The sequence below is a fragment of the Castor canadensis genome, chromosome 12 (genome assembly GCF_047511655.1).
Source record: "Castor canadensis chromosome 12, mCasCan1.hap1v2, whole genome shotgun sequence".
In the NCBI taxonomy this organism is placed as follows: Eukaryota; Metazoa; Chordata; class Mammalia; order Rodentia; family Castoridae; genus Castor; species Castor canadensis.
Genome location: NC_133397.1, coordinates 12866051 through 12884239, shown reverse-complemented (window position 1 = coordinate 12884239; position 18189 = coordinate 12866051). Strand labels below are relative to the sequence as shown.

Below are 18189 nucleotides of genomic sequence, written 5' to 3'. Positions count from 1 at the left end.
ACTACTCAGAACAGGCTCTGTTACTGAGCCTGTTCTTGCCACCTGCTTTGTCCTATCAAGTTTCGATTGTATGTGTAGCATTATAAATGCTACCTTATCAAGAGTCTGATATTCATTCTTAATAGACTATTGCATATTTTTTAGGGTACTAATTTCTTTGTGGATCAGCTTAATTTTTTAAGTCTTGCTTTAAGCATTTTAAGATATGGTTTAGAATAGTCTTTACTTTGGAATTAAATTAGTCTTACTTTAAAGGTGAGTCCTTTCTGGAGTCTCTTATGAATGCTAAGAGAGTTCATTGACATTTGTCTGCTGTTCCTGGGCAAATTCCAACATTTTCAGTTTTCTTCAAGCTCTGGTGGTAGTTTTTGTCCTGATCTTTATTCTCTCTTTGGTCTTGTGGTGTTTCTATGTGGGTTTATGGCTTTGTGTTCAGCAAAATCCCTAGGGCTCCTCTATGTAGATTTTAAAGCTATTTTTCATTCAGTCCTCCCTGGGATGCTGCCTTGCAAAGTCTAGATAGTCTTGTGGCTCCAAATTATGCATCTTTAGCTAATTAGTTCCCTGAGACTAAGATGGCTTGAGGAAACACAGGTGATGCTTGTTTTCCTCCTCTCTTAGTGATCAGTCTTGCACTGAAAACACTACTTTTACACACATGCAAACACACATTTATAATGGGAGATGCAGTTTGAAACTATTTTTTTTAAATAATAAAAGCAATACATATTTGTGGCAAATTCAAGTAATACAGAAGGAGAAAAAGTAAGAGTGTCTTTTCTCCTAATTTGCATTCTTCTCAGGAACTTTTAGTAATTTAATATGTAATCTTCTATAGTCCTACATGTATATGGATTGGCTTTTCTTTTCCTTTAAGGAGATAGGACCATGGAGTATATTTGGTTCTGCAGCTTGCTCCCCTGTTCACTCTACTGATTACATATCCTCCAAGTGGTTGGTGTCTTTTTAATGTATGAATGAATTTTAGTCTTTTTAATGTGGGCACAGTATTCCTTTGTAAGAATGTGAATCACATTTCATTTATTTGTTTCTCTTTTGATAGAAATTTAGGTTGTTTATAGTGGTTTGTTTTCTTCCTCTTTCTCTTAACCTGTGTTGGGCCTTCTCCCCCTCTAACAGTGCTGGAGAAGTCACTCTGTCAGTCGGTATGCTGTTTAAAATGTGATAGCAACTGCCATAATCCTTTTTAAAAAGTGCTACCTATTTATGCAACCACAGAACAGGTATGACTGAGGCCATCCGTTTGTCAGCGCCACATGTTACCTATCTTTTGAATAGTCATCACAATCACAGGTAAAGGGAAAAATGGTCTCATTTTCAATTTTCTTGTCTTTAGTTGTTAGGTAGAGCACATGCACAATGGCTATTTTTATTTTTATTTTCTGTGAGCTGTTAGAGCATATCCTTTTGGCCATATTCCTTTTAGATTACCTGACCTCTACTTATTGATTTATTGTGTCTCTGTATAGCTTGCGTACTAATCTTTTATCATATTTGTTGCAAATATTTTTACCCAGTTGATTTGTCTTAAATTTGCTTGTATCTTTTCCCATAAAGAATTGTTTTTCTTTCTTTTTTTTTGCAACAGATATTGAGCCCAGGGCCTTGTACTTGCTAGGCAAGCATTCTACCATTGAGTGGTATCTGAGCTCCTTTTCTTTCTTTCTTTCTTTCATTGAAAACTATATTGGTCTTTTTTTTTTTTAATTTATAAATTGAGGGCTTCCTATCATGTCTAGACTTTTGTAGAATTTTGTCGCAAAGTTTTTCTCATGTATCTGTTAGTGACACTGTTATTTTAAACATTTAGATATTTAGCTTCTCTGCATGACTTTCAGTTACCATTGGTTTACTCTTGCTCACTGGTTCTTGACTTGGAAGTCAAAGGGTATACCTGAGAGGTTGTTCCTTGAACTCATCATTTTGCAGGTAAGGAAACCATAGCTTCTGTGATCTCCCAAGGTCATACCAGGCCATTTTGGCAGCTCTGAGGATAGAACCCGTCTCCTCTGTTTTTAAGTTCTTGCCATTTCCATTTCTAATGTGTATAAACAGGCACTGGATTGATGTTGACTCCTTTAGCATTCAGGTACCCATTATGTACCAGCAGTACTTCGTACTGGTGATAAAATTATGAACAAAATGGACACAGATCTTGACATTTTGGAATTTATAATTAATGAAGAATGTAGATAACAAAAAGTAGACAAACAAATGCATAATTATTATTTGGGATAAGAGATGTGAGGGAAATGAAATCAGTGAAATGGTGGGGTGGCGAGAGAATGCCTCCTAAGGAAACAAGATTTAAAGTGAGGCTTGGAAGATGAGAAGCCAGCATAGGGTTCAGGGAAAGAAAGTTCTAGGCAGAGAAGACAAGCTGAGAGGTGGGAAAGAGCCTGGCACCCGGGCAGGTGGCCAGGCTGCAGCTGATGAGAAGCTGAGCAGGTAGAAACAGTTGCTCTATCTGCATCAGTGATCAGATTGTGCTTACCTTTCACCGTCGATGTTTCAGACAACTCTGCTGCTGTCAGTTCTGTTGACAATTATTTTGTAAAAGCTGTATTGTTCATTCCTTTCCCAAACCACACATGTGGCTGGGAAAATCCAGTGGTAAAGTCTGTATTTTCACATCGTTATGTGAAATCTTACCTGGTAATGAAACATATCTCTATGTCGGTCAAGGCACATGCTGAGTTTTCTGGAGTTACTGTTTATAACCAGAAGCAATAGTGAAAACAAATCCCTTTTAGATGGAACCTATTTCAGACAGAAACAAAGTGTACTGCATACATCTATTTATCCCATCAAAATGAAATAGTAAAATTCTGTCATTGTCGGTAAAACAACAATAATGGAAAATGTTTGGTAGTTCCTTAGCACATGAATATTTTCCAGGGCAAAGTCACCCACTTACTGAATTTTGTGTAGTGTCTGTGCATATGCAGCCTTTTCTTTTTGGTCCCTGTGTTGTTTATCATTTTGGTCTGTCTACTTGTAAGTTTGATTTTTCTTTTTAGCTGTCTAAAGGTAGGGAACTGATTTTCTTTTCATTTTATTCCCAGTTTTGAAAAAATGGCCTTTATATAATATGTGCAGTGTCTTGTTAGGATTTAATAAAATCTGCTCTACCCTCCCTTGTTCAAGGATCTCTCAGATTTTTTGTACACTTTTTGACTTACTGATAAAAAGACAGAGTAAAGAAACTGTGATGTGTGGTGTAGTTTCCTCATCTTACAATACGTATTACAGAATGCAAAGGCACCTCTGTTAGGCAGAGAGAGACCTCCATTTTATAATTCATGTTGAGTTGTTGGTGTTTTTGAGGATGGTATCCCCTTACCATTACCATGTAGACTTTCTGAGAAACAGACTTCACTCATTACTGAAACATGGATCGTGTTGTGTTCAGGTGCTGGCATGTCAATGTTGAATAAGACAGTGCTCTGATTTTAAGGAACTCAGAACCTTGTGGAGCAAAGTGTTATAAAATAACATAATGTGATGTGATAAATGCTATGACAGATGTGTGCACAATATATTTGGGGCACATAGAAAAGAGCCATCAATTTTGAAGTCTGTCAAGGAAGAAGGAAGTAGCAGTTAGTAGGCCTGGAAGAGGAGTAATATTGGAGAGGAGCAGTGCAGGTTGAGGCAGCAAAGTGTACGGAACTGAATCAGGTAAGTGGTGGTGCTATGGGTGTTAGCTGTGTAATAGGAGAAGTGTTGGGAGAGGAAACTAGAAAACTACGATGGGGCCTTTTTGAAGGGCCTTTCATGTGTATTGAGGAGTTTAGACATCCTGTTGTTGGAAGTGGAGAATCATTGGGATGTTAAAGCAGCAGAGGATATGATCTGTTCATCTTCCTGTTCTAAAGTGATCTCTTTGGATACTATGAAGGAAGAGGGGAAGAGACTTGAGGTGGGAAGCACAGTTAGGAGGTTGTTGTAAGAATCAAAACAAGAGCTGGTGAAACCTGACCTGTGATAGTAGCAAGACTTAAAGAGGGAGGCCGTACATTGTTCTTAAAAACTGTATTTTTTCCCCTGTGTCTTAGTACTCATTGATCAGCCTTTTCCCATCCCAACTTCCCCTCTGATCTCTCAATTTTTGGTAACTACCATTCTGCTCTCAATTTTTATGAGATCAACTTTTGTAGATTCCACATGTGAGTGTGATCTGTGCCTGCCTTATTTCCCTTAACATGATCTCCAGTTCCATCCATGTCATAGTGACAGAATTTAATTCTTTCTTATGGCTGAATAGTGTTCCATTATGTATGTATCATATTTTATTCATTCATTCATCAGTTAATAGACACTTAGAATTGTTTCCATCTCTTGGCTATTATAAGTAATGTTGCAGTAAACATGGGAGTGCAATGTCTCTTAGACAAACTGATTTCATTATCTTTGGCTATCTGATACCCTGAAGTGTTCCCCTGCATTTTCTTCTAGTGATTTCATTGTTTTGAGTCTTTGACTTAAGTTTTTAGTCCTTTTTTGAGTTGATATTTGTAAGCAATGAGAAATATAATTTAGTATATCTGTCTTCTGTATGTGGACCCCCAGATTTTCAAGACCATTTTAAAAAGAAAGCTAACCTTTCCACAATGCTTGTTTATAGCATCTTTGTTCAGAGACTGTAGGTATGTGATTTTATTTCTGGCTTCTGTATTCTGTCCATTGGTATATGTGTCTATTTTTATGCCAGTGACATGCTATTTTGATTACTGCAACTTTGGAGTCTATTTTGAAAGTCAGGTAGTAATGCCTCCTGCTTTGTTCTTTTTTGTTCAAGTTTCTTGGCTATTTTTTTTTTTTGTGGTATCATACGAATTTTATGATCTTCCTATTTCTGTGAAGAAAGTCATTGGTTTTGATAAGGATTTCATTCAACTGTACATCATTTTAGGTAGTATGGACTTTTTTTTTGTCTAGTTTTGTTTTTTGTGTTTTGAGACAGGGTCTCATTGTGTAGTTGAGGCTGCCCTGGACCTTGCTATGTAGCCCAGTTTGGTCTCAGCCTCCCAAGTATGGGCATTACAGGCATGTATCATCAGTCTATCTAATGTGGATCTTTTTAACAACGTTTACTCTTCCAGTCCATGAAACACAGAATGTCTTTCCATTTTTTTGTGTCATTTATTTCTTTCATCAATGTTTATAATTTTCATTGTAGAGATCTTTTGCCTCTGATTAAATTTATTCCTAAGTATCTTATTTTTTATAATAGTTGTAAAATGGACTGTGTTCTTGATTTTTATTTTAGATAAATCACTCTTAGTGTATAACATGATTTTTTATTTTTGGTAGTGCTGAGGTTGAACCCTGGGCCTTATATATGGTGTATATGCTGGGTAAACCCTGCATCACTGAGTTACACCCCCACCCCATGCTACTGAATTTTGCAGGTAGATTTTGTATCCTTCAGCTTTACTAAATCATTTATTAGTTCTGAAAGATTTTTGGTGGAATCTTTGGGGTATTAAGTATAGACGATCATATCATCTGTAAACAATGACAATATGACTTTTTTTTCCAACTTGAATGATCTTTATTTTTTTCTCTTTCTTCATTGCTCTGGCTAGGATGTCCAGCTATGTTTAATAAAAGTGGCAAAATCTAAGAGTGAAAGCATGTAGCCTGTCATCATTCAGTAGCTGTTGGCTAATTATTGTGGCCTTTATTACACTGAGGCTGTTTACCTAATTTGTTCAATATTTTTATCATGACTTTTGTCAGATGTCTTTTCTGCATTTATTGAGGTGATCAGTAGATCCTTTGAGGTTTTTATCCTTCGCAATGTTGTTGTAGTACATGGTATTGACTTACGTATGTTGAACTACCCTGTTTCCCTGAGATGACCATGCTGAATAGTCTTCTCAATGTGCTGTTGAATCTGGCTTGCTCACATTTTGTTGCGGATTTTGGGTCTATGTTGGTGAAGGATATTGGTGCGCATTTTTCTTTTTATGCTATATCCTCGTATGGTTTTAATATAAGGGTAATGCAGGCCTCATAGAATATGTTTGGAAAAATTCCCTCCTCTTCAATTTTTTTGTAATAATTTAAGAACTGGTATCATCTCTTCTTTAAATGTTTGGTGGAACTCAGTATAAAGTCATCTGGTCCTGGTATTTTCTTTAATGGAAGACTTCTGACACTGATTCAGTCTGATTACATGTTATTGGTCTGTTCAGGTTTTCTATTTCTTCATAATTCAATTTTGGTAATGTGTATGTTGATGATGCCCTAAGTCCAGGTTTGCTGTGCGTCCACTTTTGGTGTGTTGCCACTGTTTCAGCACCAGAGGGCGATTCAAGCACAGGTTTGTCCCAAATCTGGTTTGTTAAACTGAAACCAAGGGAATACTTTAAAAGGATAGTCCATGCCCTTAAGCCTCCCTGTGGTGCCAGAGTAGACCCAGACACTTTATTTAAAGTCACTGGCCTCTGGTAATAATACACTTCTGGATTCTGCCTGGATTTGTGCAGAGTTACTGTGAAGAGCCAGTCCTAAGCTCTTATGGCCGTAAATGTTGCCAAGCTGTGTGCCAAGATCAGGACAGCACTGGGATACGACCAAGGCCCACACTACCAGGCAGACTTATGGTCAAGACAGCTGCAACTAGCCACAGGTGATGCTGGCCAGTATAGAATTCTGAGAAATTGTACCTGTGTGTCTCCTTTTCTCAGCACTGGGGCTGTTCCAGAGGCTCTGCCCATGGCCACTGGCCTAGAGGTAGGGAACTGTTAGGATCTTCCTAGTGTTAGGTTTCATAGCCTGGCACTGAGTTTCAGTGCAAAGTCTTGTGCTAATTACCCTGTCCTACCCTCAGCTAGTGAATGAAGGCTTGCTTTATACTATGCTGCTGGAGATGGACAGTATTGGTGAAAGCAGTCCTGTGGTCACCAAGGCTGATGCTAAGCTGGGCTATACCTGAGTCTCATAGCTACAAGGACCTGTACAGTCTTGGGTGGAACCAGGCCCACGTTGCAACTGGTGATGATGCAGACCAAAACATGAGTCTATCCCACTGGGGATCAGGTCTTTGTCTTGTGCCAGGCAGGTCTAGGGGCTCGTTCTGCCAGCCCTGACCTGGGATACCTATGCTGTTCAAAGCTAGGAGACAGTTTCTTGGCCACCATGTCTGACACTAAGTTGAGTTGTTCCTGAGTTTCATAGTCCAGGGACCTGCACAGTCTGAGGGCTGGGTGTTTGTCCCAGGTCCACTCCAAGGAAGGTGGTGAAGGGGGCTGAAACTCAGTTCTCTGCCTGATGCTGGGGCAGGTCTAAAGCCTCCATATTTGAGCTCTGGCTGGGTGTGTAGAGCCTTTGGTTTCTGCCTGATTTGGGAGTTTCACCACAGTGGGCCTGGTATTGAGTTCCAAGACAAAGTTCTGTGTTAGTTTTTGTGCCCTACTTCCAAGTTGGTAGAGTCTAGCTTCTCTTTCTACTATGTGAGGTTGCAGGAGGGGTAGTTGCTGCAGTCAGCTGCCTGGCTTATGCAGTTCTGGCTTCTCAGTCTACTGGTATTGACCGAAGGGCTCATGTCCCCATACTTGGGTTTCACCATGGTGGCCCTGGTACTTGGTTTTAAATCTAAAGCCTAGGTTTACTTTCTATTTCTCCGTCAAGTGGGAAGCATCTCTCTCCATGCAGCTTGGAGTTGGGGAGGGGAATTAATACCTGGAGTTCTTTTCTTTTTACCCTTTCAATTCATCTTTTCCTTTCATTATGCTAAAACCAGGCACTATGGTCTTTTATCTGGTTTCCTTAGCTCTGTGAAAGTAGTTTGGTGCACGAAGAGGTATTCAAACTGGTGTGTCTTGGGGTGATAAACACCGGAGGATCTTCCTCAGCCACCATCTTGCTCTACCTCTTCAAAATAGTTTCAAGGTCCAGGGAGGTTTACAATTTTCTCTTTTCCTTCTGAAGGTCTGTTAATTTTAGTCTATGAAGTGAACTGATAGATTAGTGGGAGAACAACCAAGTAAAATTTATTATGTTCATAGGCAAGGGAGCCACACACAAAGTCTGAGTGAGACTCAAAGAACCAGATGGTTGAAGCTTAAATAGCATTTTGAGTCACAGGGGAAAAATGGGACTTGAAGCTCTTCAGGGAAGGTGGGGGCAGATTATGGGTGAGGGAGAGGAGAAATTCACAGTGAACAAAGGTCATATTATGGAGATAAGTCTCCCAAGAACAGTCATCAGAAGACTACCTACCTGTGGTAATGAATTTCTTGTTCCTGTGAAAAGATCTTTCCTATGCAGAGAAAGGTATCTCAGAGAGGAGGCCACTGCTTCTACTCTTGTTAACTGGTATGGACAGATACAATTTTGCTTTTGCAAAAGGATGGCTTTTAAGAACCATTCCTGTGTCTGCAGAGGTCTGTATTTCTTGAATAAGTAAGTTAAAATAAACCAAAGAAGTGGTTTATTTTTCTCTCCCACAGAAGCAATTCTAAGGCTTTTTTGCACGCTGTGTGCTGTAATGAAATGTGCGTTGTATGGGAAGGCAGGATGCTGAGTTCTGGGTTCTGTTCTGCTCTTCACTCAAGGTGTCACCTCGAGTCCTTCATCATTTGGAATTCTTGTTGGTAAAGAAAGGAGATGGGTCTTCCTGTCTGTCTCCAGCTCTGGGATTCTAGTAAGGGGAAAAGGGAAGCAAACAAAATGAAACAATAAAAACTTCAAACAAACCCAACACAGTGTAGACTGTCATGGCTTCTTTTTCTTCTCTTATAGCTAATAGGCTTTCTATTGTTGTACTAAAAAATTCAGAATAAAAAAAGTTTAGGTTTAATAATAATAATAATAATGCCTTAATTATTAGGATTAAGGCATTGGTTATGAAATTGTTGTAATTGTGTGACTAAGAACAGTTCTTGATTCATCTGCACACACAAACACACACATATATATTTTTTTCCATTGTTCCTAATACCGCGTCAGCATAGTCTTAGTTTGTGTGTTCTTGGGATCTGTATGATATATTTTAAAAGATTTTAGTTGAATTTAGAGGGGCTGAACTCACAGGTTTAGAATTACTTTCTACCCAGTTTCAGGCTTGTGATTGTTCTTAATTTCTTAAGTATTTTGAAGCATATTATTCCTGAGCCTTTACCAGATTAAAGCATCACAGCATTCTTCAGACCTCTGACATCCATGGGCTTTGCTTCTAAACTAAATTGGTCAGAGTTTGTGATGTTTTATGTCTTAACTTAAAATGGGCTTCTGGAATTATTTTCTGTTGAATGAAGTGTTAGAGATTGATCCTTAGGAACTGATGTAATGTAGTCGAATACTTACATTAATTGTGGTTACTACTAAGTGTTAACTATATAGAATATTGTTAAAGGCCCTCTTGTCTTTTTCTTCTAGTTCCCAAAGACCCCAAACCCCAGTGGAGAAGGGTGGCGTGGAGTTATGATTGCACACTGCTGGCCTATGCTGAAAGCACAGGGACCGTGAGGCTGTTTGACCTCATGGGAAGTGAACTCTTTGTCATTTCTCCAGTACGTACATACTCTAAGTGATGACCTACCTTCCTTCCTTCCTTCCTCCCTCCCTCCCTCCCTTCCTTCCTTCCTTCCTCCCTTTCCCCTTCCTCCTTCTTCCTTCCCTCTCTCCCTCTCTCTCTCTGTGTCTCTGTATTCTTTGTATAGGTGCTTCAATGAATGAATGTGAAGAGGATAATAAACTATGAACTTAAAATAGAATCTAGTTAGAGATCTGTATCCATGTAATATTTTTTTCTTTGTGTTTTATAAACCATACGGGTCATATGGTAGTAAGTAAGTACTAAATAGAGATTATTAAATCAAAACTCTTGAGACCAAGGGATGTCTGAAATAAAAAGGTTTATTGAGTCATTACAGAGGCTAACCAAAAAAGAAAGGGCTAGGTTGTAGGACATGTTCTCATAATTACCAGCAGTGAGGCTAGGTAGCAGCTGGAATATGCTGGACCTAAAGTTAAGAGTATGTTTATGAGCTTTGGGGGAAGGAAAGCATTGTTTACACTGAACCTACACTGGTTATAGAGGGGAAGTGTGGGATAATGTGAAACAGGGAAAGCTTGGGACTGGAGGATAGGCCACAGGAGGAGTAATGAGTGTGGACTGTTGTAGTCAACAGTCCAGAAATGGCCTGGTAGTTGACTCTGATGGGATTTAACCTAAACTTTCAACATAAGGAGTTTTTTTTTTTTTTTTTGTGGGACTGGGGTTTGAACTCAGGGCTTCATGCTTGCAGAGCAGGTGCCCTTTTTCTTGAGCCACACCTTCAGCCTCTGTAGAGTCCTTTTTGTTGATTTCACCTATGCCTGTTAACTGATTAACTTCCCTATCTCACCCTCACCCCTCCATCCTCTGGCCCTTCTAATTAATTTTAGGATATCTCATATTTTTCTTTTATCATGTTATAGAACATTGTTATAAAATTCTAGGGAAGGAAAGAAGGTTGTCGTAACAGGAACAACTTCTAGAGGAGTTAGAATCTGTTACCTTAAAGGGGGTAGAAATTAGAGAGTAGAGAAAAAAATAACAGTGGTAATAACTTGTGTACTACCTTATATTTCATTAATCACTTAGGTATGTACTCTCATGTAATATTCACAGCAACTTTTGTGTAGATTGGTCAGATATTATCCCCATTTTACTTCTTAGAAAGTTGAGATTGAGTGGGAATCAAATGACTTCTCATGGCAGTAAGTGTCTCCTTTAGGAACCTAGTGCTTCTTAGTTTTTATTCTCCTTCCTTAGCTGAACAAGAGATAAGGGCAGAATAGAACAGTGGTTCTAACTCTGGCTTCATCTTAGAATTATAACTAGAGTCTTAGGCCTGAGGCCCAACGCTGGATATTCCAGAATGTCAGGTCCACCATTTGCCCCAAAGGAAGCAAACAAAAGTAATGGTGAAAAGGGAGGAAGGAAAATTTTAATCCAAATGAACATTTGGGGGAAGATGGAGAGTAAGCGTTTCAGCCTAGTTTTTGGGATACTACATGAACTTTAGGTTTAAATAGAGGAAGAACTGGGGGTGAAAGGTATGCATAATTGGTCAGACTGTGGACTGATTGGTCATTATCTCAGGCCTGATCTGTGATTCCTGAGAAGTTCTTATTGCTTGAGGGGGCAGTCAGATTCCCAGGAGATGATCCTTTCTACTGGAGAGGTACAGCCTCAATTTCTGTCATGGGTAATTTCTCCCACTTAGGGAATGCTCTCATCATGGGGTGATCTGTTTGTGAGGTTCCTGAAATCCAAGAAGACTGTAGATTTAGGGCAATGGCTGGAGATTTTCAGGCATCCCTTTGGGGCTCTGGAACAGGATATTGTAAAAGCTGACATTGTGATACCTCAGTTACTCTTATTTTTGTACTTTCACTCTTGAAGGGGGATGAGATAGGTTAGCTATCAACAGTTTTTAGACTGACCCTTCTTGAACATGTCTATGTGCCTGGTTGAACAGCAATCTGACCCTGCATAAAGGAGTCAAATACAAAATGAAGGTAGAGATGCCAGGCTTTTATCCTGATTTTAATTACCTTGTGGGCCCAAGTGAGTAGTTGGTATTTTTTAGCGAAAGCAATTCCTAAGTACCTGTTATAGAACCACCTGGAAGCTTTATTAAGAAAAGAAAGCATGAACAAAGCACATCACTGAATTTTCCAGGCTTACTGCATGGAGAATCTACTTAAATTGATCTGAGAAGAACCTGGGAATTAATACTGTTCACAAGCTTTTCAGCTTATTCTAATGAGAAAGTTAGGGTTGAGAACCAGTGATACAGAGAATGATTTTCATTCAGAAATAAAGAGTAAAAATTGGAAAAAGTGTTACCAAAGTCAACACAGCTCTCTACCTTGGTTCTTGTATCCAGTGAGAGAAGAATTTAGGCAAGACGTAAAAATAATAGTAAAAATGATAGCAATGTTTATTAAGAGAGGTGGACACTTTCAGTAGAATTAAAGTGGGTTATTTCTCTAGTGGGAGTGACCATTATTTTTTTATGCTGGCACAAGTTTTTACTGAGGTGAAGGGGCTTGGAGCATTAAGCCCACGAGGCTGGGTTAAGATCATCAGGTGAAGAGGTTAGGGTGTGTCTGCTGCCTTAAAATGTTCTAACTACTATTTGGTCCACCTGACCCCTAGGATATGGTTTATAGGCCTGGGACTTTGTTTTCTTAAGTAAAAATCTATTGTTTCAGGAACTGATTTTGACCCAGTCTTAGGGTAGGTGACTCTAAAACATCTTGTGACATCCCATGACCTTGGCCGGCCATTTTGATCTAACAGAGGCTGTTAAGAATCGGAAAGTTTAATTACAATGCTGTTTTTCCAGAGATCTTGATGAATCATAAGTTTTAGGTTCTCTTTGTGCACCCTCATCACTCCTGGCTGACTACTGTAGAAGTCCTGTGGAACGAAACTAAGGCTCTCTTTACTGTATTGTAGACTAGTGCTGTTTCATGAGAATATTGTGAGAGCTCTATATGTAGTCAAGTGTAATTAAAAAGTTTTAAGACATTTTAATAAGCAACAGGTAAAATTTATTTAAGTATGTTTTATTTAATCTAGTATAGCCAAAATATTTTCATTTCAACATGTAATCATTATAAAATGTTATTAGTGAGATATTTCTTTCCTTGGTACTAAGTCTTTGAAATTTGATGTGTATTTTTATATTAATAGTATATCTCAAGTCAGACTCGGCATCTGCTGATTCTAAGTTGCCTTCAGCTCAAGTAATCCTCCTGTGGTATGTTTTGCAGGAGTGTTTCTGATTACTTTAATGGTGATAAACTTTATGTAAGCTTCCCAAGGTGCTCAGGCTTTCAAATATTTAGCAATATAGTCTGATATTTAGTTTGTGGAAAAAAGATTAACACTGAGTGAGTGTTTTAGGTGTCTTTTCTTTTAAGTTGCTGATTAGGCAAATGAAAAGTAGTTGGAGTCTTTTTAAATATAGCCTACTGCTGCCTGTGGAAATTAACATTTGAAAGCTTATATCTGGAAAGAGGCTCTTAGAGTTAGTTCTCTAAGACTGAATGGTGCCATTATTTTTCTTTTTGCAATGAATGTACAATTTGATAGGAATTTACTTATGTAGGTGAACATCTCACTGAAAGAGGCTCCTGTCCTTCCATCCTGTGGTTGGGAGGGCTGGTCTAGAATTGAGTGTCAAAGCCAATGCTTTGGATAGCCTCCATTTATGCATGTGATAGCTTTTGTCTAGTATCTCTTTAATAACTTAATCTTCCCTTCTTTGATAGGCATCTAGTTTTGCAGGTGATTTGAGCTATGCCATTGCTGGGTTGATATTTTTAGAATACAAAGGAAGTGCACAGTGGTCTGCAGAACTCCTGGTCATCAATTACCGAGGAGAGCTGCGAAGTTACCTTGTAAGGTAAAAACGTACTTTTTGAAGTCATAGTCTTTACTTTTCTGGGCAGAATTCTGTTTGTTGTTACATTTTCAACAATATTTAGTGTTGTCTGTCTTTTAAAGTATAGATATTTTATTGGGTATTCCATGATATTCATTGTGTATTAATGGTATTTATTTCTTATTATCTTCTTAAACTTAGTGTTGGAACAAATCAGAGCTACCAAGAGAGTCACAGTTTCAGCTTCAGTAGCTATTATCCTCATGGAATAAACACTGCTGTTTACCATCCTGGTCATAGGTAAGCAATCATTTGGTGGAATAGTAGGCAGGCATAGAAATGTTGGCACACACTCAGAGAGAGGAAACTGTCCATCTGACTCTTATTTTGGCCTCTTCGTTCTATATTCTTGTGTGTAGTTATGTTTCATACCTAATATTGTTGTGGTCATCTTTTGATCATTTGTGCTGTCTGTCTGACTGACTGAACTCTGAGCCAGGTAGGGCACCGATATTTTCATTGTGGAATTTTTTTCTTTTTTTCTTAACTCTCTGGACCTTTTTCCTCTCCTCTGCAAAAAGGGTATACTACCTAACTCAGTGTTACTGAGAGAACTAATAAAGTGCTGAATGTGGCGTGCCTCTCGAGGAAGGGCCTCAGTATCCTTTACTTCTGCCTCTGTTTTGCTTGTTGCTTGCACACCTCCTCCTGTTCTTCAGGTACTCCACTTCTCCACACTTTGCCTTCTCTTATGAGGTTTGCTAGAAACTTTTGGCATTTCTGCTAGTGATTTTTTCCCCTTTAATTTTGCTATTTGAGAATGAGATTTACATGTTTAGCCAACCTCTTTGCTTCTTTACATGGAAAGTGTATTAATTTTGAGTCAAATGACCAAAAAAGCTGGCGGAGTGGTGTAAGCGGTAAGAGCGCCTGCCTTACAAGGGTGAGGCCCTGAGTTCAAACCCCACTGCTGCCAAAGAAAAAAGAACCATGAGTCAAATGACCATAATCTGAGTTTTGAGTTTTGGAACTAATCTGTGTCTGTAGGCAAGTCCTTAAACTTTCTGACCTTCAGTATACTTCTGTTCTTGACTGAAAATGTATGCAAGTTTTGTAGTCCATTCATTTGGATCTTCCTATTATTTTTGTTCAGAATTTTATTATTATTTTGGTGGGACTGGGGTGTGAACTCAGGGTTTTGTGCTTTCATAGCAGGCATTCTACCACTTGAACCACACCTCAGGTCCATTTTTCTCTGGTTATTTTAGAGATGGGGTCTTGTAAACTATTTGCCCAGGCTGGCCTCAAACCATATTCCTTCTGATCTCAGCCTCCCAAGTAGCTAGGATTACAGGTATATACATATATGTGTGTATATATATATGTATATGTGTATATATATATATATATATATATATATACACTTAAAAAATTTTTTTTTCTGATACTGGGGTTTGAACTGAGGGTTTCCTGCTTGCTTGGCAGGTGCTAATGGCTTGATATCTTTTCTCTTTGGGTGTTAGGTATTGACATTTTTGTGTAATCTGTGTATTAATTCTAGATCTGTTTTATGGATGATGAATATCTTCTCCCAAGAGGTGACTTTTTAAAAGCATTTCTTTCCACTTACATTTTATTTTTTGGGTGATAATTTGTACATAATTTCAAGTGTTAACTAGTTCTAAAAAGAACTTCACCCTATCACTTTTAGCTAATAGTTGATTCTTTTGATTATCTTCAAGCATCTACATAAAATGCTTACATTGTTACTTTTTGATTTCCAATATTACAATCTGTTGACTTCTCTTTATGGAAGGTGGGTATTTAGTTTTCTTATTTACTCCACCATAGGTATGCACATCAAACTTTTCCTTGTTCTTCTATATATATATCTGTATACGTATGTATAGATCATAATTTTGTAGGATGAATGCTACTATGGTTTACATTCTGTTTACAAGTGAGATAAGAAGTGTTTATAGTATTCCATAATTGCTTTTCCATTTTCTCTTTTTTTTTTGGTGGTACTGGGGGTTGAACTCAGGGCTTCACTCTTGCTAGGCAGGCACTCTACCACTTGAGCCACTTTGCCAGCCCTTTTTGTGTTGGTTATTTTTCAGATAGGGCCTCACTTTATGCCTGGGTTGGCCTGGACCACAGTCCTGTTTGTGCTTCACCGCAGAGCTGGAGTGACAGGCGTACACCACTGCACCCAGCCATTGATTGAGATGGGGTCTTGCAAACTTTTGCCTAAGCTGGCCTCGAATCATTGTCTTCCTAATCTCTACCTTCCAAGTAGCTAGGATTACAGCTTGAGTCACTGTGCTTGGCCTTCCATTCAGTAAACATTTATGGATTTTTTTTCTTTTTCTTTTTTTTTTTTTGGTGGGATTAGGGTTTGAAAATTAAGGTCTTCACACTTGCAAGGTAGGCGCTTGCAAAACAGGTGCTCTACCACTTGAGCCACACTTCTAGTCCATTTTGGTTAGGTTATTTTGGAGATGGGGGATCTCAAGAACTATTTGCCTCGGCTGGCCTTGAACCATGATCCTCCTGATCTCACCCTCTCAAGTAGCTAGGAATATAGAGTTGAGCCACCATCACCCAGCTCAATTTTTGATTTCCTAATCATATAATTGGGAGTGGTAAGTGGAAGCTTATTCTTTGGGAACTCACATTTTTTTTTTATGAGGATATAGGATCAGCAATGCCCTGAGGAATGCTGATCTGATTTGGAGATTCTAGAGAGTGAGTGACTCTTAGAGGCTAACATACTAGTTCAGGTCATAGGCAACAAGGACCTAGATTTTCATATATAATTGCTAATCTGTGTTTGTGCCACATTTGGAACCTACTTATATATACCACATTATCCACTGTCTATCTATCATCTTTCATCTATTTGTCTATCATCTATCTGTCTTTTTGTCATCTATCAATCATCTATCATCTATCTATCAATCCTCTGTCTTTCATCTGTCTATTTAACTATCTAATTTATCTAATCAATCAATCAGTCTATGTATCTATCTATCTTGATGACTATACCCTCACAGTTTGGAGTTTTCGTTTGATGGTCACCTGGCCCCATTGTATTGGTTTTGGGCCTGAGGTGGCACACAACATCCTGGCACAAGCACATGGTAGAGGAAACTTCTTACCTTATGGGGCGTGAAAATAGAGTGAGAAAATAAAGGGCCATGATCCCAATATCATGTTTCAGAGCAGATCTCCCGGTGACCTAAGTTACTTTCACTAGGCCCCACTTCCCAAAGGTTCCACCACCTCTTAAGTAGTGACATGGGTTGGTGACCAAGCCTTTAGTATATGAGCCTTTGGGAGACAGTTAATGTGCAAACCATAGTAGGTATTATATATTTTAATCCTGGGTGACTTTTCTTTCTTTGGTTTATTTCATACTATCTTGTTTTATTATAAAAATCTGTATTACTTTTTCTTCCTAGCATTATGTCAGGAGAGTAAGTGGGGTTCATGTGGCACCAAAGGTTTGAAATTACCGTGTATCAACTAGTTATTACATGATAACTTGTCTTAAGTCAGATTATACTTATTACTGTCAAGGCTTTCCATTTTTGGTTCAGGATCAAAGCAACTGAGGGAATTATATTTTTGGGGAAAGGGCAGTCTATTTAAATGAAAGTTTTAAAAGGCTAAATATATTCTCAAACCAAAGAAGGAGGTTTTCTTATTGGTTGTACAGTTGTATACAACTCTTGATACTAGTGAAGTTGGAGATGGATGACTACATTAATGTTTTTGGATGAAAATTGCTGTAAAGCAAGGAATATGTGTAACTGCCCTATTGTGATGACAACAATTTTGCTATGCTGTCAATATTTTTCAATATGTGGTCTTTTTCAAATGAAAGGCCATGAAATATTCATCAGATTTTTATTTATTTTCAGTTTCTGTAGTAATACAAGCATGTGATATTTATCACGTACAAGGATCTTATAAATGTGAAATAAATCAGCCAGAGTGGAGTTGGGGTAAATTGGTAATATACTAACTCAGGGTTTTATGAAATTCATCGTTTTGCCTGATGCTGCGAATGCTTTGAAGAAGAAAAATTGAGGTAGTAAATTGGGTAATATAAAACAAAAATTAATTGAGAAGCTTTGGGATAAGCTCTATGGATATGCTGATTTTGACTATTTTCTCTTTTTACATATCCTAACTCAGAGCCTAATGAATGTATTTTATCTCCATTACCATGCAATATCTGGAGTTCTGCTCCCCTTCACCACCCACCCAAACACCTTGCTGCCTTTCCTTTTCCTATTGTTTCCTTTGCTTGTTTGATTCACTTTCGGTTATACTCTGATTCTGGTTGAGGCCTGTCCCTTACTTCTCTGCATTAGTAGAAGAGGTAACATTAAACTTTTAGTATATGGTGGGTACTGTGTCACACAGAGGTGATATCCATACTTTACAGTCAGTTTTCGTAGTCATATATTCACAAATAGGGCTGCTTAATTTGAGTCTAAATACAAGACATTATGTGTAGTTGTTTAAAAGTCACTTATTGCTTTCAACAGTGTATCACTTTTTTTCCCCCTGAAGATTTTGTTCCTAATTTCATTGTCAATTTCTGTAAGCAAAATTTGACTTATTCAGCCTTGAATCTCCAACAGTTCTTTGATACAAGTACTGTTTAGAGCTATCTATTTCTAGATCCTCATTACATCTCTGCAAAGTCAAAGACAGAGAAAATGCATCCTTTCTTGGGAGAAAGTATCCTTTGAGAAGC

The 18189-nt window shown here is 38.3% G+C and overlaps 1 protein-coding gene across 2 annotated transcripts in view; it reads left to right on the top strand.

Moving 5' to 3' along the window:
• Positions 1–18189, top strand: part of Nbas (NBAS subunit of NRZ tethering complex) — a 361792-nt gene that overhangs the window by 21799 nt on the left and 321804 nt on the right. For both annotated transcript variants that reach the window (XM_020168280.2, XM_074049201.1), the window contains exons 7-9: positions 9412–9545; positions 13306–13439; positions 13620–13718. In XM_020168280.2, the coding sequence (XP_020023869.2) occupies positions 9412–9545; positions 13306–13439; positions 13620–13718 (367 nt within the window). The remainder of the gene's footprint in view (positions 1–9411; positions 9546–13305; positions 13440–13619; positions 13719–18189) is intronic.